Source organism: Chelmon rostratus, chromosome 7 (genome assembly GCF_017976325.1).
Source record: "Chelmon rostratus isolate fCheRos1 chromosome 7, fCheRos1.pri, whole genome shotgun sequence".
Taxonomy (NCBI): domain Eukaryota; kingdom Metazoa; phylum Chordata; class Actinopteri; order Chaetodontiformes; family Chaetodontidae; genus Chelmon; species Chelmon rostratus.
In genome coordinates, this window is record NC_055664.1 from 25,682,282 (window position 1) to 25,703,715 (window position 21,434).

The 21,434-nt window shown below is 42.4% G+C and overlaps 1 protein-coding gene across 2 annotated transcripts in view; it reads left to right on the forward strand.

The window, feature by feature from the left end:
- The window catches only part of LOC121609627 (RNA-binding protein Nova-1-like), a 66,584-nt gene that overhangs the window by 34,418 nt on the left and 10,732 nt on the right, over positions 1 to 21,434 (forward strand). For both annotated transcript variants that reach the window (XM_041941308.1, XM_041941309.1), the window contains one exon: positions 18,217 to 18,383. In XM_041941308.1, coding sequence (XP_041797242.1) covers positions 18,217 to 18,383 — 167 coding nt within the window. The remainder of the gene's footprint in view (positions 1 to 18,216; positions 18,384 to 21,434) is intronic.

Genomic DNA, 21,434 nt, shown 5'->3' on the forward strand with positions numbered 1-21,434 from the left:
GATACTTTAGAGAGGGAGGCATATAGATACAGAGAGAGGGGGGGGGGTAATTAGTGTTTTAGCTGATTGCTAATTGCCACTTTCTTCCGCCCACTTACACACAACACTGAGAGAGAGAGAGAGAAAGAGAGAGAGAGAGTAGAGGCATCTTCTCCTCCTGTTTCTATCTGACTCTTGTCATTTATCTCTAATTACAGACATGTCCATCATCATGTGTTTATCTGCACACACACACACACACACACACACACACACACACACACACACACACACACACACACCAGGAGCACGACCTCCCGTCTCTCTCCTCCCCAGCCTGATCCAGCACTTTTAGGGTGAAACTTTTGGACAAACCCGACCGACCAGCAGCAGCATGAATCACTGAAGCACTGTGACGCTTCACAGTGTGTAAAATTCGTACATTTTTATGTTCCTCTCAGCTGTCGGGGGGGGGGTGCACACAGTGTCCTAGCAGAGCTTCTCTGGTAGTTTTGTGTTACAGTTAAGCTCCACTTTACAGAATCTGAGAGGGAGGATTGTAGTGTTGTGCTGAATCTGCCACTTTGGCATTTTGCTTTCCAGCTTTAAGTGGCTTGTAGATATTAAAATGTGCAGCACGGGTCAATGGTTGACTTCTGATTGTTGGTGTAGTGAAAGACTTTAAACTGGTTTTATTGTTTCACAGCTTTGGTAATATTTCAATATGATTATTCATTGACATTCAGTGGAATCACATAATTATAGGCTCACATTGTGTTTACCTTTCACAAAATGATCTAAAATGATGTTCACAAGTGAGCATGCAAGCAAAACTTATTAAAACTGTTGGGTTTGTTGTTGAACAAGTGTGAAGCTCTTTTCTAATGCATTGTGTTAATGTGATTTAACATATTTATAACTATATATCATGATGGAAAGTATGTAAAATGAAAAAAATCAGACTGATGTTGTGCATTACATAAGACAAAACTCTCCTCTAAACCCCTGATTAACTATGTATGACTTTAATTGCAGCCAGTTTGACTGGTTCATTTGAACAGCTGGAATTTGTAAAATAATATCGTGATAAGATCATATCACAGCCCTGCATTGCTGTAAGAAAGCATATGCTAATACGGTAATTTCAGTCATCTCCTGGCTTCATACCATGACATGGTTTTAATCAGCTGACATATCTGTAGCTGGATAATTAAGATGCTTTAATCTGATCTGGATCAGAGACTCTTATTCTCTTCCACCAAAGGAAAATTACCAGAAGCTTCACCTTCGTTTTGCTCTTGCCAGTCAAAACTGTTGTCAGTGACATGAGACGATGTTGGACAGAAGACAAGGAACAACTTTTGTTGGCCGGCAGTCCTGCTGACGGTCCACACTTCTCCTCTGTTCACACAGACTACAAAGAAACAGTCCGACTTGTGCTCTCTCGTTAATCAGGTTTCTCACAGTGTAAAAGTTGGGTCAGCGTTACAGTAAGAGTCCTCCACCTCAGCCAGAGACTTTTATTTGCTTTTCCAATGTGGATTTATGTCATGTTGGAAGGAAAGTGTGCATTTGAGTTCTCGGGCGTTTTACTAGCAGTGCATGAAGCAAAAAGCCGGATGGGTTCAAGCATAGTTGAGGATGTTTTGGTGTGTGAGGCTCTGCACAGTTTTCACTTTCTCAGGCTACATGTCCTCGGTGTAGAGCCAAGTCCCAGCTCACACTAAGACATAAACACACACATGGGCATACATGATCTCAGCAGCACAGAAACATACTCAGAAACATGCACACACACACACACACACACACACACACACACACACACTCTGCAGTCCCAGCTGTAACAAATGGGGACCAGATTGTGTATGATGATGATGATGATGTAAAAGACCAGGCATGCTGGTCTCCATGGTTGACGGGCTTTGTTGAATAAACGTTGAGTGTGAGTGTGTGTGTGTGTGTGTGTGTGTGTGTGTGTGTGTGTGTGTGTGTGTGTGTGTGTGTATCCAGAGGGGTCAAACCCTGATCCACGTGCCATGAGTTATTAAACAGCTCTCTTTGGTTCCCTGTTGAATTCATCATATGGTGCTGCAGCCAATCACAAGCAGCCATGAAGGGGTGAGAGAATGTGTTTCCTTCATTTCTCTCCTCATCTGTCTTTGTGCTCGTGTTTGTTTATGTTACAAGAAGACGAACACACAATGCAGCTTTAAAAAGAAGCCATCTTGAATTGATCTTTCTTGAGCTTTTGGTTCGAAAGTACTCGAAGCTGGATGAGGGTTGGACCTGACATCTTGAAGTCAGACTCATTTATGTACCGTACGTCAGTATGTGTCAAATATGTGGTTAAAATGTTCAGAATGGGCCTTTAATAACACTGAAGTCACTTCACAGGCTTAATGGGTGTTAAATTTGGAAATTAGATGCACTTATCTGCTGCTTCCTCCGGGGCAAGTCAGACTGCGAAGATTTTTCTCATTGTTATATGGTCCAGTAAAACTCAATGAGCAGAGCAGGGCACTAACGTTACCTGGTCCTCTATTAGCCCGCCGCATTGCACATGTAACGTCATGTTTGGGCGTGAAGGGGAGAGAGGATTGTACGGAGAGTTGGGCTCAAACAGCCGGCGCTCTGCAAAGTCGTGAAAACGCTGATAAAGTGAGACGGGTATTCTCATAAAGCAGCAGCTCGACTCCAGAAATACACTGATGACTACGTACTGTGTGTGTGTGTGTGTGTGTGTGTGTGTGTGTGTTTCCAAGTAGCATGAGTCAGAAGACAAAGGGTGTGTTCAGCTCAGAGAGAGACAGAAAGGAAAGAAAATGAGAGGAACTGAGAGGAATGTGGAATGATAGACCGAGGTATAGAAAGAGCAAGAGATGGAGAGAGAGAGAGAGAGAGAGAGAGAGAGAGTATTTACAGTGTATGAAGAGTTCATGACAGACTATCAGACAATGATGCAAAATATGTATAACTTTCTGAACTTTATCTTCTATTTAGCCTACAGGCTAACTGCGCCCAACCTAAAGAAAAGTCACAGTCGACGTGCATTATGAGGATTTGTAGGATCTGTTTGTTTTGGAGTTTGGCCCATATTAGCACTGAAAGTCTGGATGTTTCTGGCCTTACCAATTTGTCTTTGTGAGAATGCAATAATAAATCACTGCTTTTTTAAGTAAACAGAATTTTTTATCAAAATTTTACATTTTTTTTAATGCAGTATATAATATGCAATTACAACACTGTGCCATGCATGTTGGCTCTGCGCACTGTGATTTAACTGAACCGATGAGAGAAGCTCTGCCTCACAAATGTTTGTGGAACTAACACTTCAATCTGTAAATGATCCCCCTACTGAGAGAGAGAAAAAATGGTCTCAGGGGGACAAAGACATGATGAAGGAAAGAAAGGTGTGTGTGTGTGTGTGTGTGTCAGAGAGACAGGCTGACAGCAGTGTTGGGGCAGCTGACGGGGTAAAGGGGCAGTTGTAGTCACATGGGCAGCAGAGATGGATTTGGGGGGATTTGAGGCTATAAGAGGGTGGGGACGAGGAGGCTTAGACCAGCTGACACTGTCCGCATTTTGCACACACACACACACACACACACACACACACACACACACACACACACAGACACAGACACACACGCAGACACACAAGCCAAAGATAGACAGATAGATGCAAACTAATAACGGACAAAAATACAAAAATGAATGCACAGCTTGGCTTTAAGCCTGAAATAACAAATGAGACACACACACATACATACACATGTGCACATGGATACTCACACAGACATAAATGAACACATGTAATCACACCTTCAACACACACACACACACACACACACACACACAGTAGAGCAGAGGTTGGATGGGAATGTTTAGATAACACTGAGGCTTTGGGACACGGGGCATGTGTGTGAGTGTGTGTGTGAGTGTGTGTGTATGTGTGTGTGTGTGCGTGAGCAAGGAAGACAGGTGTGGCTCCATCAAGACAGTTGTGCGACACCAGATACCAACAGGGGAGATAATGCTGAATGAGTTGAAGGGAGTATCAGACTGGAGTGTGTGTGTGTGAGTCTGTGTGCATGTGTGCATGTGTGCTTGCGTGCGTGTGCATGCGTGTGTGTGTGTGTGCCACGTACACGGTGCCACGAAAGCTGAGCACACACACTCAGAGTTGTGCAGAGGGTCAGTGTCTGTGCAGTCACCAGAATGAATATTTCTCACAGTGAAGCAGGAGATGCAGTCTGTCTTCATTTCTGCTGCAGGAACCTGGTTCCACCCTAAAGCGCTTCAATAATGTTGTGGATGTTCAGGGGACAGCTCTAAATCTAACTCTGTCACTAGTCTAAACAGGAGTGAAATGAACAGAGAGGTGCAAAGAAAGAGGAATGAAACAACTTTAAAGATACTGGAATTCTTAACAGTTACAGCAGAAATTACAGCACTCAGTTTCAAAGATCAACAACGTGACTCTGAGGCTGTTTTCCTCACAAAAATGATCTGAAACAAAGCCGTTGTTGGTCTCATTGGTTTAATCTTGAAGTGGAGTTTAAGCTCCTGGTTGCTGGAGAAAACGTCGGAGTGAGGAAAGAAAGAAAGAAAGAAGAGGAGAGAAAAGAAAGAAAGAAGAGGAGAGGAACGATGAAAAGAGACAGTGAAGGAGAGAAGAGCCTGAGGTCAGATCGGGAGAGAGAGGAAAGAAGAAGTTTTCTCTCTTTCTGTCACTTCATTATTCAGTGACGGTCACTTTGTGCATGTGTGTGTGTTTGAGAGAAATGTCTGCATTTGCGCTTATGTGTCTACATCTGCTGTATGTGTGTGTGTGTGTGTGTGTGTGTGTGTGTGTGTGTGTAGGTGTGAGTAAAATCAGAACAGTGTTGAACTCGTTTGGGTTGACCAAGAATTCACACGAGGTCCAGTTACCATGCAGGCCCTCCGAGGACACAAACAAGCTGTGTGTATGTGCGTGTGCGTGTGTGTGTGTGTGTGTGCGTCGAAGACAGATGAGTATGTGGGTGATTAGGTGTGTATATATAGTTGTCTATGGTTACATAGTGAGGTGTGTGACTTGTGAGAGAGCCGGAGAGCTCAGCTGAGTGAGTGTGTGTGTGTGAGTTCTTTCCATAAGTGTGTGAGTGTGTGTCGTCACTTAATGACACGAGACGAGTATGTGTGTGTTTGTGTTTGTCTTTGTGTGTGTGTGTGTGTGCTTGTCCATGGGGAAGACCCGGTGAAACACGTTATTACAGCTGTCCGTTCTCGTCAGCAGACACACTTCCTGTGTGCACTCTGTCCTGTTTGTAGCATTTTGTTGCACCTGCAGACTTGAATGCAACACTAACATTGCGGGGACAAGAATCATTACGGGGACTCAGCACCCATTCAGGGACAGAACGCTGCTGTAGGTAAATAATTGAATTTTAGGGTTAAGACTCTGCGTTTATGCCTCATTCATTGATTCAAAGTGGGGGCCTTTCTCATCACTCTCATGAAGCCTGTTTGCATTTAGGACGCCATTTACTTACTCAGCTCCAATTAGGTCTTTATTTTCTCTTGTATACACACACTACCTGTGCACAATTAAGTGGTTTTCCTGATCCATGTCCTGCCACATCTTTTTTTTATTCAGATCCCACTGTGATGGCTTGTGAGTTTATTTTGTGTAAAGTATTCCTGCGTCGTAAAAAAAAACAGCTGTTTCGCAAAGGAATCAAAAGGAGCATCGTTAGCGCATGTGGTTGTTGCTCCTGCACATCAGAGGACGTTTGCATAAAGCTGAACATTTCCTAACTTGTTGGGCGCCTTTTGAGTCCTGTGTAAAAGGGGGTTCTGGTCCAACTAAGGGACAAAAAGTGTGTGCTGAGGAGTTTTTTTGCCTCATTATGACCAAATTCACACTCAAAGAATTTAAAAATCAGCTTGTCTATTATTAAAAACACCTGAAATTAACCATAATTCTTTCCTGTATATTTTTTGCTGTCTTAATAATTATTAAGAGCTCAAACATTTATCAGTTGCACTCATGTCAAAATGCATTTTTAATACAACATAATAGAAGTTATAGAAATGTAGTTTTGGTTGAGGGAGTGGGAATGCTTTGACCCACACAAGCAATAAATATAATAGAATATAGCAAAGGTTTATGGTTTGTAAATTAATCAAGTAGGAAAGGTTTTGTCTGTGGACCAAGCAAACCATCCTATTCTCAGACATGAGTTTGGGATCCACTTGCCTGTTTTGAGGATGAGAGTTTGCAGGTGCTTTTGAAAAGCTTTTTTAAAAGCATCAGCCAGACTGTTCAAACTGTTCCTCTTTCCACTCCTCCACTTTCCTCCTCTTTGTTTTCTACTTTCTCTTGTTGCTAAGGGCGTCCTGGCAGCTTTCAGGTGAATGTGACAGCAGGTACAGCAGAGTGATGGAGAGAGAGAGAGAGCGATAAAGGAGGAGGAATGAAAAGAGAAAGGGATGAGGACAGGAGATTACATAGAAAATTAAGTTGTGACAGGAAGAGAGAGGAAGTGTAGAAAAGGTTAAAAGCAGGAAAAAGAGGTGAAGGGAAAATTATGAGGAGTAAGACAAGAGGAGGGATGGAAGAGAAGAGGACAAAAGAGGAGAGAGGAGGCAGTCATGGCATCTTTTCAGCTGTTTGCTCAGCATGGATCGGGTCACTTGGGCAACACCAACCCGGCTGCCAAAGAAAGAAAGACTAGAAAAGAGGGGGGGGGGGGATTATGGGAAACAGGGGAGGAGACCTGAAGAGCGGGTGGATAGTGCAGACAAATGGTGAGAAAAGGCTGTTTTTGTCACAGGAAAATCATCATCCTCTGTGTTCTTAGTGAAATACAAAAGGAATCCCGCAGGGCTTTGTATCAGGAACTTTTCATTCATATGGCTTAAATTTTAAGATTTAAGATTTAAGATTAGAAAAGCTTAACTTAGTTATCTGGAATATAACTATAACTATGAATACAGGAAATAGAGGGGAAAAAGGGATTTTATACATCTTTAAACACATGCACAGATAAATCCTGTGTAATAGCACCGAATAGTTTCAACGAAAGCTTTAAAAAGGTGTGATAACAGCAGTAAAACATGCAGCGTGTTGCATTCAAGGCTTTGCCTAAAGAGTTCCCGAACTAAACATATGTTTATATGTTAAAAAACAATAATGCATGTATTTGGATAGGAAGTTAGGAGGAAGTGGGGAAGTGAGGAATGTTTCCTGTAAAAAGTTCAAATCCCAGCTGCAGCCAGTGTGTGGTGCTGCTCCTGTTAACATAACTTTAAAAAGATCCAGTGATTAATGGAGTCTTTTACATGCAACATCTTAGAAATGTTGATTTATTTTTGCGCTGCTTCTTCAGCTCGCCTCCTAAGTTGCGATTCCTTTTCCAGAAAGCTTAAAACTCTGCATGAAAGCAGCATTTTTACGAAGCGTGCAGATACCCAGCAAAGGGACTCAGTGGAGAAGTGAAGGACACGGAGGTGGAGACTGGACGGACTCTCCAAGTGAAAAGCCTTACATCAGAGGAGAGGAATTCCTGCTTTTTCTTCCAGCTTCTTTTGTTATTCTTTAGAGAGAGTTTGCCTTATTCTTCTCACCGAGTGCTCTGTCACCGCCGGACCTCGGGACAGATAAAGGAGGAGAGAGAACGGGGGAGGAGAGCAGGGAGTCAGGGGGAGTGAGCGGAGACGCTGAGGGAGGGAGGCTGACAGGAAACCATGTTTTTACAGGTCCTGGTGCAGCTTTAGGAGAAAGATTTAAAGAAAAATAACGAGGAGCAGAAGGTAGACAGTAGAAGAAGACAAGGAAACAGGAAATGATGGATAACATTAATGTTAAACTCAACTCTCTGAGTGTTTTCCACCAAGAAAAGAGAGAAAAAAGGCTCCGACTCAGACAAACATCTGCTGTATTTCAACTGAAACTGGTCATCTGAATGATTATTTAAGTAACAACATATAAAACTTTGGAGTCTTAACACACTTTTGTGATAAATTGTATTAGTGGTTTTGTTGAAGCTGCGGGTTTATTGTGGTGCTTTTTGGTTGTTTTGTATGTAAGTTACACAAATACTTTGCAGTATTTCTTGTTTTTGTGATTCTTTGTGCTTCCCTCTTCTAAACATTTGTGGTTTTTCTTCTGCTCTTTGAGGGACTCTGGAATTTCTGGCAGTGTTTTGGGGATGGAGAGGTTCTTTATGGCTGTAAATAATGCTGATTAGTATGTTTTTATACCTTTTATGGTCATCAATCACTTTGATGGTCCCATGTGGAGCAATGGAGCTTGGTTTACAATACATTTCTTCAAAGGGGTTTTATGTGTAATCATAAAATCATGTTCAGCTATAGCAGAAGCCATATTCTGGAAACATGCGGGACCTTTCATGTTGAGACTGTTCGCGCCTCAGCGCGTCGAGACACCGGGATACCTGAACAGAACTTTAGTTTTTCCTGTTTTGTTGTTTTTAAAGTCAGTAGAAGTCAGTTAAGACCAGTAAAAGCAGCGCCTCAGGCCATCTGACCGCAGTAACTCTAAGGTTTAATGTTTTTCCTAATTGACCATGATTTTGTCTGGTGTAAATGATGTGGAAGCAGTGGGAGAGTGTGTGTTACAGCCCTGTAGGCGCTCAGGGGAGACATGCCAAACTCTCTGCCAGCCTGTTACAAAGCAACCATCACATTTTCATCCACGTAAGCTGCAGTGTTGGACCAGCTCCCATTTCTGTCTCTCCTTCTTTATTTTCTTGTTTACTTCCTTGTTGTCTTTCCTGGACTGTTTTCCTGCTTCCTTCCTTCGTTTCTTCCTCATTCCCCTTCTTTAGGTTTCTTTTATTTTGATCCCCTCTTGATATTTTCCCTCGTTGTTCCATCCTCTCATCCTTCCTTTTTTTAATCTTTCCTTCCTGCATTTCTTCTTTCCTTCCATCTTTCCTCTCTCTCTTCTTCTCCCTCCTATCTTTCTGTCCTGTTCTCTCTCTGATGAAGACTTGGTCGACTGCAGCAGAGAACCGATCCAAGTTTCCTTACTGCTCTTGATTACATCAGCACATGCAGTCATTCTCTCTCTCTCTCTCTCTCTCTCTCTCTCTCTCTCTCTCACACACACACACTCTCTCTCTCTCTCTCTCTCTCTCCTTTTGGAATAACAACTCATGACATCACCAACAGCTGCCCAGCTGCATGAAAGAGTGTGTGTTTGGTGTATAGTCACAATTGTGTGTGAGAGCATGTGTGCGGGTGTGTATGCATGATTGGGGGGGTGAGACTGTCAGTTTCCAAGGTAACAGAGCAGGATCAGTCAAGGGGAGACAGATCGCCTCCTCCGCTGGTTTACAGTTGCAGGGAAAACTTTGCAGCAGCAGTTATGCAACAAATACCAATCCATCTATCTATCTATCTATCTATCTATCTATCTATCTATCTATCTATCTATCTATCTATCTACCATCTATCTATCTATCTATCTATCTATCTATCTATCTATTGATTCTTTCTTCCCTCTCTTCATCCATCTGTCTATACGGCCAACCGGCTCTGCTTTTGTCCCCACAGCTGGGCCTTCTCATTTGGCTGTAAAACCACTTTAATTGGATACTGAGGTAGCTGCTGTCGTATCCATTGGGTTATTGGTTTGTCAGTCAATGAATCCATCCATCGCTCACTGACAGAAGCCTATTGGTCATTGTCAGCACTTTTTTCCGCATTACAGGGGACCATTGTGTGCAGAAGCTGCAGCAATTTCAATGTAGAGTAAAAGCAGTTTGAAAAGAGCTCTTATTGGGGGACAGAAGGTAATGTTAGGTCACAATTAGGATGGATTTAGAGGTACTACATGTAGCATTTAAACATCAGTAAGCATTAGCATATTACATTAGTATAAGAAGAAAAGAGAGTCTTACATCTTTATCTGCGTACCACAGAATAGCTTCTTTTGGGAGTGTTCCTGTTTCCTTACAGCGCAAATCAGGAAATAAAGTCCTTTGAATTAAGCAGTGTAGTTCCAGTAACTTCAAGAGTCATGAAAGGCTGCAAGCAGCTGATAAAGATCACTTCAGAAGAAAATGCATCATCCAACTTCTGCCACTTTGTTGTTGAGGAAACTGAATCGTGGTTCGGACCTCATGATGGATAGATATTGTTTATTCTGTTAATAATATCCTTTGATGCACATAATATTGGCGGCTTGAAGGTTGTAATAACCTTGTGTGACTTGAAAAACTCACTCATAATGTCAGTTGAGTTATTATAAAACTGATTCGAGACCTTCTATTATTTTTTTTAAGTGTTGCGGAAGGTTTTTGTTATTAAACCTTCACTGAAATGTTCGGCTTTTCTTATCTCCCTCTCATAGTGGAAACTTTATGAACAGACACGTGATACACGAGCATCGGGACGTCCAGCTGACCTTCATCTCTTCACCTTTAGTTTTAGTTCCTATAAGACTTTTTATATACTCTTTAACCCTCCTGAACAACAAAGTGTTGAGCTGCGCCTCTAACAGCCAGCTAATCCAGCAGATCTGATCAAAGGTAGCCAGTTAACCTGAGCTTATCCGCAGCCTAAGGAGATCTGTTTAATGAGCTTACATTAAACCAGCCGCCACCTCTCGCTGTGCTTCCAATCAGCTCGGATGGATTTTTTATTCTATCTTTAAGTCATAGTTCTATACATGTCTGTCTGCATATGTCTGCCCGGGTTTAATCTTCATCAAACTCGTGTTTTCTGTATCGTCATCTGTCCCCCTGTCTTTCTCTCTTTATGATTGCATTCAACCTTTCTGTGTCCGTCCCTCCACCTCGGTAGAAGACATGAAAAATCAAAGATGGAATAAATAAAATAAATTACAAATGAATATCGTGAAGTATTTTTGCATATATATATATATGTATTTCTGTAACCAAAATACCACATGAAATGTCATTTTCAAGTTAAGTTTGAATGTTGAAATTTCAAGCTGTCTAAATATTTCTACAGTACAACAGAGATACAGCACAACATTTTCCCCTGAAAGCTGTACGTTAAAAAGACATCTGGAAAGGCGTCTCTTGAGTCCTCTACTACATCTGTCTGTCTTTCGGGCTTTGCCACCTACATTTCTGCATACATCTCGCAGCATCGCTGTGTCTTTTTGTCTCTCTTCCTCTGTTGTCCTGATGCTGCTTTGTTGTGACAGGTTTCACAAAGGTTTCTCTCTGTGCAACACAGTCTGTCCGTCTCTCTGCCCGTCTCCGTTTGTCTCCCTCTTTCTCTGGTGTCACTCCATTTTGACATTACTGTCGTGACTCTGCGCCGATCTGCCTCTCCCTCTCTGAGTTTCTGTCCATTTATCTGTCTCTCCCTCTGCCCTCCCCTGCCTTGATGTTTTTCGGATGTGACAGAAGTCGTGTGAACCTCTGTATCTCTTTATATTGGTTGTCTTTCTCTCTCCTGCTGATGTTTTTCCATCAGAGTGGTGCTGGAAGTGAAAAAGCTGTACATCTCAGCGTAGCAGGGGCTGGACATCATGTACCTGTGAACACAGGACCTCTGGCGATGCTGTCACATCTTGTCTCTTGTCTGTTCTGTTATTCTCTGCTGATATTTCTCAAATATTCTAAAAGTTTGAGAAACTCACCCCAGACAGGGAACTTCAGGGATCTTTAAAGGCCTCTCAGGGAAATTAAAATAAAAAATAAACAGGTCACTTTGCATGAATTTCCCAGAAGAAGATATTTTAAAACTGTTTAAAACAAGCTGGCAGTTTTCAGGCCGACTGAAGAAAGCAGACTGTTTATGCCTTTAGTGGTTGTCTGAGCTGAAAAACAACATTAATAAGTCAGGAAGAAATATGATTTTTTCAGGTCATGGAAGCTCTCTGACTTTGTTGAGGAAAGTCACAGATTTTTTATACGATTACCTCTAGATTTATTTTCATAAAATACTCCTTAGTGGACTTGTTTGATTCACCGGATCAGGAGGTTTTTCCCACTCTGAGCACTAAGCTCATGCTAATATACGAAGGCTACAATTATCTTTTATTTGGTTGCAAGACAAAGAAGCAGTGTGTGTGTCTGGTTTGGTTTGGTCATAAAATAATATTTAAATATATATAGAATTTAAAGGTATGTGTTTTTCACATTATCAGGAAGAATATTGTAATAAATGAGCCTGTCTGTGTTGTGTACTACTAAAATCTGACAAATAATGACATTATCTAAGTTCTGTTTTAGAGGGGAACTGTAGTATTTAGTAAGTTGGGAGGCCTGCAAGAGGCACACAGGCCAAGATATCCTATAAAGGTCTAAACATAATGCATACTAAACAGCATCAGCCTTCCTCTCCATGGTAAATGTCCACATCTTTCGAACACCCACAGTTTGCACAGCAAGCTTTCTGTTTTAAGTTTACGGTCTCCGAAGCGAGGCTGAGATGAGCCTGATGACATCATTACAGGCGTATTTTATTACTTTAAAAAGTTCCACCCACAGCCGCAGAAAAGGAAACTGAGCTTCATGTGTAAAACTGGTGGAGAGCCCTTTTAATTTCTGCGTTTAATCCCTGCCCATCATTTGACCTGTGAAGCACTAGAAAGTGGTGTGACTTTTCAGGCCAGTGTGATGTGCCTTTATCGTCAGCTACAGTAGCCCGGAGCGGCGTGCTCTCTCCACACCCGGCTGGAGGAAGTGAATTATGGCTGCTGGAGGTTCACCGCTCTGCTGCAATTAACAGGCGGAGAGACAGCGAGTCGTCTTTACAGTGAGGAGACACTGTAGCTACATCACTGCAGTGGTCAGTGTGAGGTCACACAGATACACCACCCTCCTCACCCTCACTGCTGAGCGCTCCACAGGGCACTCACACTCAGTCTGCTGCTGTTAAATCGTTGCTTTGCTTTTCACACTTTTCAGTCCCTTTATTGAAATTTGATTTGTTGCAAAGCACAGACCAAATTCAGCCTAAATAAAACAAACATTCTGTATTTTCTGCTTCCTCCTTCCGGCAGCAGAGGGCAGATGCATCCCCTCCCACTGCAGGTTGCTTTGATCTCTGACATGTTAGCATGTCGTTCCGCGTGTTCGATTTTTAGCACCGAGCGACTTTGTGCTGTCGCTCATCCTGGAGTTTACCCTGTAGCATCAATATGCACCGTCACTGCGAGCGTGCATATGTTGCTGTGTGTTACTGTGAGTCAGAAATCAGAGGAGAAGCAGCTCGCTGTGCTTTCTGTCTGCTGCCTCCGGTGCCTCTCTGGTCATCGGGGAGAGGAGGAGGAGGAGGAGGAGGACAGCAGAGGAGGAAGGAGTGAGTCATGCTAGTTAGACTTTAATAAAAACAACTGCCAGGGTACACAGCCTGGATCATGATGATGATGATGATGATGATGAGGAGAGTTCTGGTGTTGACGAAGTGCTGTTGGGTCACTTGGTCACTGTGGAAATAGCGAGCTGAAGTTCACGTCTAGTATGACTTTCACAGACTCCTGCTTTTCATTTTCAATCCTCGTCATCCTCTCATAGAACGAAGAGCGCCACAAACCAAACCTCTGCTGCGTTTTGGATTTGATGCTGCAGGTTTGTCCAGTGTGACTCTGTGTGAAACTGTCTCACTGCACCATGAATGAAGAGATGTTATTGATATCTGTGGAAGCTGAAGCTCTGGCCTGATTAGTCTCTTGCTTGCACAGTAGCAGGTGTTTCATCTCAGGAACCTCTGACCTGAAACTTTCTATAACTGATTATTTAAAAAGCTGTGAGACTGTGAGACTTCTTTGTGTTTTCACTGTATTTTACAAACCATCACTCTCGTTCTGTCGCGGTTTCCTCCATTTATTGTGTCATGGTCCTTGATTTGTGATCCTTTCATAATCTTGCTTCAGTTTTGAAATATTTTCCCTGTATTATTTATCACTGTAGGCTTCTGCATCTCTAGTTTCCTCAAACAATGTAATGAACTCTGGTGTGTTCATCAGCTCTCAAGAATACTTATCAGGACTTAAACCTGGTTGTTTGAAATGCATATTTAAGTGGAAGTGATCAGCCTTTGCAAACCTTGCTCTGTGTTTGCTGTAGTAATCCTTTTTAAGGTGTAGCTGCACATTTGCATAACGAGTCAGGATGGGCAGCACCTGGAGGTACCTGGAATTTGAGATCAGTCTCACCTCCTGATCAGGCCAAAAATGAAAAAAACACTTCATGTTTAGGCATGAGTTAAAGAGCAGTGTTAAATCTATAGTATAGAGCTGCTCTGCCTGCGATGTTCTGTCTCTACATGAGCAGCATGAAAAATGTCTCATGCACTTGTTATGTAAACGCAGGAGTCTTAACAATATTGAACAGATATTGCTTCAGCAGCTGCAGCACACCAAGTTCCAATTGTTAAAATGTCAAATGATGAGGTTCATTTTACAAGGGGAAGTCTCACACACACACACACACACACACACACACACACACACACACAGTGATGTCTGGCACCAGTGGGACCAGAACCGAAGCCGCTGCCAGAGGAGCTCGCTCTCAGTCACTGAGGGGTGTGTAAACTCTGAGTCTGATGATAAACAAAGCACGGGGCAATGAGCGGACTTACGGAAAATAAAACAGGCGAGATTATTATTGAGGAGAGATTCATAAAACTGCCCCTACAAACATGATCTTCATCAGCAGCCTGTTTGCATTTTCTCCTCATTTTGTTTCTCTTTGTGTTTCCAGAAGGATTTTCTGAGCTGAGGCTCGGCGCTGCTGTGCCTGCAAATAAATAACAGCTTTTACATGCATGGAGGGATAAAGTCTGGGCCAATATAAGTTTAAAGCACCGTTAATTTATATTAGGACTTTGATGTTGGGAAAATAATTGATCAAACAACTATGTTTTATTAAAATAATGCTGTTTTTGCGAAGTTTTTTTTAACATATTTGATCTAATATTTTTAGTTTTACAGCATATTTATTGTGTTCTTTCTTACTCAACCTAATTTCCAGCTGCAGCGTTTAAATTTTTTTCAGGAAACAAACAGCGATTAATCCACTGTAGGGCAGAGACGATGCTAGCAGCTAGCAGCTAGCAGCTATGGAGCCAGAAATTTTGCATGGAGCTGGACACAAACACAACTTGAATGAATAATAGCGTTCCTCCCTGTCTGTGGGATGTCTAAGTCATGTAAGTCTTCTGTCCCCTAGTGGCCAACAAATGATGTATTCCAGTTTTAAACCAACCTGCTCTAATAGAGTATTTTTTTAAATACAAATTGGAAGAAAATCAAAGAATCAAAAGTGATGATCCCAAACTATTAATCAGTCCCTTTAAGACATGAACCTACAGTGTAACCACAGCAACAACTTCATGTACATATTAACACTTTAACACTGCAAACTTCAATGGTTTAATAACTCATGTATGCACTCAGGATACATAGAGCATCTTCAATTAAAGGGTCAGTCATATTTATATGGATATGAATTAATCTTAATATTTTGTAATGACATTAAGCATGTCTGCAGTGCTGCAGAGGCACAGCTGCGTACAGCAGCTTCAGTATGATCTCCACTGACAGAGTGGCCTTTTGTGCTACAGTTACACTCATCCCACACACACGCATACAAATGCACGCACTCACAATCGCAACACTTAAATATGACCAACACACACTCATGCCAAGACAATGGCCTGCTAATCCTTGCTTCTGATTGGACAAGTCCAGATTACCCAGAGGGCACCAGCTGTCGGGGAGAGGCGAAGCCCAGTTTCCTCAGTATCAGCACACACACGCACAAACACACACGCACACACACACACACACACATCACCAGTCATGTCATTCTGCTCATTAATGCTGAATTAAACGCAGAATGAGGCTGAAATGAAACAAAGTGTTAGCATGTGGCTACACCTGAAATTTGTGCTTGTGTGATTTGTTAGCTCGTAGTCGCTCGGCCAATCTGAGGCGTTCAGCTGCTGTCAACAGAGACTGTTTGTCACTGCTGTCACCACACCGTAAAAATAGGAAGGGGAATTAGTCTCACTGTAATGCTAACAGGGGTTACAAAGGTCCAGGTAGCCAAGTGCTGCAAATACCTCAGTGTTCTGTGTGTGTTTCATTTTTAGCCTCCGTAGCCTGTAGCTGCACATCATACACAAGTCTTTATCTACAGGGTGTGCAAGAATCATCAAGTCTACATGTTAGTGATCTCACTGAAAGTATTAAAAATATTAACTCTAAACTAAGTCCTAATCTAAAACGAAAATCTCTTGAATTCAATTTTCCAACCATCCACACACACACACACACACACAGACACACACTATATAGCTTTTGTTCCTCATTCCCTCAATCCCTCTGCTCAGTGCAGCCTCAGAGGGCCGATCCGGGCCAAACCGAGCCAGTCCAACAATGCAGGGAGAGGGAGGAGACCGGAAGCACTAACTGACACACTGCTGAGCAGAGATAAGAGCCGATCCCCCGAAAAATACTGGAGTCAAGGGAGAGAGAGGTGGAAGGAGGGGGGAGGGAAAAACAAAAGGGAGATGAAGTGAGTTAGAGAGGGAAGAAAGAAGGGAGTGAGGAAGAGAGAAAGCAAAGTGGAAAAGAAAGAGAGAGGGAGAAAATGTTAAAAGGGTTGGAGAGAGAGAGAGAAAGAGAGAGCTTTACTTTCAGTGTGGTGTTGAGATACAGCTGGACTGAGAGGCTTTGCATTGGCCTACATTCTCCTCTGTTATACCCTCTGTCTGTCTGTCTGTCTGTCTGTCTGTCTGTCCTCCTCTCTGCATCCAGCACTGATGCTTTTATTCTCTCAGAGTTTTAACCTGCAACATTTTCATATACAGTGAAGTCATAAAGCATCACAGTGATTTTTGTTTGTCATTGCTCTGCCTTGAAACTCTGTGAGGAGCTGTGATTAACAGCAGTTCAGAGTGAGGCACTTTTTTGTTTTGCATATTTTAGCCTATTTACAACAAGTCACACACATTTCACACTTTATATGTTTTATTTTACTTAATTTTGCAAACTGTCGTGTTTCGAGGTCTAGATTTCTTCCAGGTTTCATTCTTCCTCTAAAATATGAAAATAAATTTTCCTTGAAGCTTGTTGAGTTGTGTTTTTGTTATGAGGTAATGCAGCAGAGAGCTTTTAATTGAATTTGTACTTAAACTGCGTCAGCACAGAACAATGGTATTTGTTTTATGTGTTCAGAGTTTTTTATCCTGGAAGTCCTTTTAGATTAAAATCTATTTTTATATAACTTTGACAAAAATTAATACAGACCTGATTTTCACTGGTGAAAAATAATAAAATAAATAAATCTGAGTTTCTCCTGCTGAAGAAGGGGAGTGTAAATCCTCTGAACCTCGACAGTTTAGCCAGTTTATTTTTAGCTGATATAAATCTTATATATACAGTAAACACATGTTTGGCCCAAACCGATGCAGAAATCACAGCAGTATGTTTTATTTTTCGGGGGACCAGGGAATTAATTTCCTGACTGGACGAAGTCCTGGAAACAGACATAAACTGAGTTTATGTTTAGGAGGGGCTGCTGCAGTGGAAATGTGTTTTCTGAATGTTGCGTTCTGCATGTGAGGCCACACATTTTATCCAACATGCAACTGCAAGTTTTTGGATTAATTTTCCGTTTTAAAACCACACTAAATGTTGAATATAATGTGTGTGTGTGTGTTCCTTTTTTAAATTCATTTCTTGATAATTCACTATTCATTTTATTTTGTCTTTTTTCTCTCTTGGCTGTTACTATTTGCTGCTGCTGCATCGGTGTCATTTCCCTGAGGGGATCGTTACAGTGTCACGATATCTTTTCTTATCCCTGTTGTTATTTTTTGAAAAACAGTCTGAGCCAGGGTCAGTTTCATTTTTATTCAGCCGCACGTAAAAATTATAAAAATGGAGACTTTTGACTGAAATCAGAATTGGGATGACGTGCCCTGCAACATCAAACCTGTGAGTTTCCACCTACCTGTGAAAACATGTGCATGAGGAATCTTCTTCTTCTTCTTCTTCTTCTTCTTCTTTTTGCAGCAGCAGCTTTGCCCGATCATAGAAAAACATTCATTCATCAAAGTGACACAAATTTAATGATGATGAATTTACAAGAATTTATATTAATATTTGCATATCAGCAGCAGATGATGGATGATTTTTTTTTATTTTTTTCTTTTTGGTTAAGTCATGTTTACCTTCAGTTGAAACTGACCTGTCTGTGTGTGTGTCTGTGTGTGTGTGTGTGTGTGCAGGGACGACAGAGCGGGTGTGTCTGATCCAGGGGACGGTGGAGGCGCTGAACGGCGTCCATGACTTCATCGCTGAGAAGGTGAGGGAGATGCCTCAGAGCACCCAGAAGACAGAGCCAGTCAGCATCCTGCAGCCGCAGACCACCGTCAACCCAGACCGCGTCAAACAGGTCAGTGTTCGTGTGTGTGTGTGTGTGTGTGTGTGTGTGTTTGCCTCGGCTGAAGGGGTGTGTGAGGAAGTGTCTGCCTTTGGAAGGACAAACTGTGTGTTTCTGTGGTTGAGTTGTGATTTTCTGTTTGAGTGAAGCTGAATGAGGCAGAAAAGAAAAAAAAAGAAAAACGACAGATGATGAGGAGAGAAAGGGAGCGAAGAGGAAACAAGAAAGAAAAAGAAAGAGAATAAAGACCTCGCCTGAAACATAAACATCCACACACAGAAAACAGTTTCCTGCTGAGGGAGGAAGTCTCTCTCTCTCTCTCTCTCTCTCTCTCTCTCTCTCTCTCTCTCTCTCTCTCTCTCTCTCTCGTCGGCCATAAGTATTATAAGTAGTTAAAGCCGCTCTGTGTTGAATATTCATGTGATCACATCATCTCTCCAGTTGTTGTGTTGGAATAAGTTTTGTTTGTCTGTGTGTTGTTCTCTCATCAGACTCATTTCCAGGTGTGAAGCGTCTTTAATTTGCATATTAAAAAATATCAACAGACTTCTGCAAAGCGATAACATTTGATTCCAGACAGTTTGTTGGTTATAAAGAAACTTTGCTGCAGGAACTTTTGATAAATGTTCTCACAAAGTTCAGCTTCAACAGTTCATACGACGCTCATTCCACCGCTGATGCTAAGCTAAATCTGAGTGCCAATACCAGCTGTGTAATGGAGGACAATTAGTGCGGCCATTGATTATGTTCCCAATCTGTTTAAGTGATTATCATCATTCTCTCTTCATGATTGCTCCCTATTGATTAGTCAGGTCTGGCATTGTTTGCATCTATTGACCGTTCAGGCCTGCTGCACGATGCGTTCAGGCCCGTGGGCATGCTCGCATACACACACGATGCAGCAGCTTGAGGATTGATCAGATGTTGATTAAAAGACTTTAAAAACAGTATAAATATAAAAAGTGATCATTAGGAAAAAGTGAAAAGATGACATCTGCTGTGGAATGAAAAATTAAATAGCTTTTTTTTAAATGTCCCCAGAAGTTTGTGCTTTTCCTCCTTGTCTCTGAGCGCCGGTGTTGCATTAGTGTTGCGTTCGTTTTCCCCTGCTGGGATTTCTCATTCTCTGCCATGAGCAGAAATTGGGGGCAGGGGAGGGAGCGCTCCGCCTTTATAGTTTAGAATAATTATAGTTATCAGACTTGGGTACACACACACACACACACACACACACACACACACACACACACACACACACACACACACAGAGTCCTCAGAGATAGAGGTTTTTTTTTTTTTTTTTGCATGGCACACAATTCCAAGGTGTAGTTATGAAGAGAGTTTTATGCACAATTAATCAATACTGGGTGCACACACACACACACACACGCACACACTCTGCAGAGTTGAAGTCAAACAGGCTCATGCAGATTACAGCACTGAATTATGTTTGAACAAATGGCGTCTTGTTCTCTAGTGTCTATCACAGAAATACTGCTGTATGTTCTGTTATTCTCGGACTGTAGACCAGAATAATATAAGTCCTGAAGTACGTGCACACAGAATATTACAGCTGTAGATAACGGTTCGGCATCTCCCCCCTGGACGTGAGGCTGATCACTGATGCCGAGGCGTCGGATGTGGTTGAGGTCAGATCTCGGGCAAGCTTTTCTACACCAGACTCAGAGATGCAGGCTAGCTGTGCTGAACTCGGCTAACCAGCTGTTCCAGTAGAGACGTGAGAGTGATGTCACTTTTTTCATCAAACTCTTCCTTTAAAAAAACTGCATCCTCGATGTGTTTCACTGGATGGTGAGGCCTGTTGCACAGCGTTAACACTCTGCTGTTCTTTATTCAGTCTGCATCTTTGCATCACGAGTGTCTGACAGACAGTTGAGTAATGCTGTTTTGGACGAGTCAAGCAGCCGCGGGGAGACAAGCAGACATGCAGGCTAATAGCTGCTGTTATTTAGACGCTTATAATGGGGGTGAATCCCCCTGTTGCTCTTTAGGCTATTTATACTGCGCTGGAGAGGCGACGGAATGGACTTGACGACACACAGCAGATACACACATGTTCACACGCAGAGAGCGAAACCCCCCCACACCAAAAGAAAATCAGCCTTGCTGGACACACTGAGGCCTCCACCGCTCAACGGGGGCTCAGGCAGCCGAGCAGCGACCAAACCCAAAGATCCAGAGAGCAGATTCGAGTTAAAGCCCAAAGAAGCTGCATATATTCGGGTGAAGCAGGAAAATGTGTAGAAAATTATCCACAATGATCATGTTCGTGAGCATGTACAGTTCAAAATGTTAAAAATAAAAGCATGTTGCTCAGGTATTTTCCTGCTACCTGACATTGTTAAGATATGAAAAAGACTCTACAAACTTCTATTTTTACTGTTTCTTTATTAGCACAATTTAACCCAAAAGGAAGAAAATCTGAACATCTAAAAGATAAAAACAATGAATGTCAAAACATTTTAGGCTGACCCTCAAAGAGCTTTAAATGTGCGGCTCTCATTGTGGAAACCATAGCAACTCAAACTCACTTTGGTCTAATGAATGAGCCTCATATGTAAACACGTGATGGCTGAGCTGGTGTCCAGTCTGGTGCAGCCGTCGATTGTCTGCTATTTCAGGTTGTGGATAAAATGTCTTCTTGTTGTAGCATGTGTTGGCCTAACTGAGGGGCAAGAGAGAAGAGGGAGATGTTTGAAGGAAGTTTGTGATGTGAAAAGGAGGAAGAGGGAGAATGAGTGTGTGGAAGAAGATGACGTGAAGATAGGCAGAGAGAGGCCAAACGGAGACAAAAGCGCGAGCCGGGCTGGCTGAGTGGGTGACTGAAAGCTGGAAGCAGATCTGAACTCTTGTTAGCCGACAGCTGCGGAGTGACGGAGCGCCTCGCTGGAAGAAGCAGCTGCTGATAGAAAGAAAAAGCGAGCAGCGACGACACTGACAGATGACACGGCGCGCTTCAAGGCCACATAACAGGACAACAGACCCGCGACGAGGATGATTTACGAGCTGAATAAATTCTTTCGTCGGCTCTAATGAGGTCTG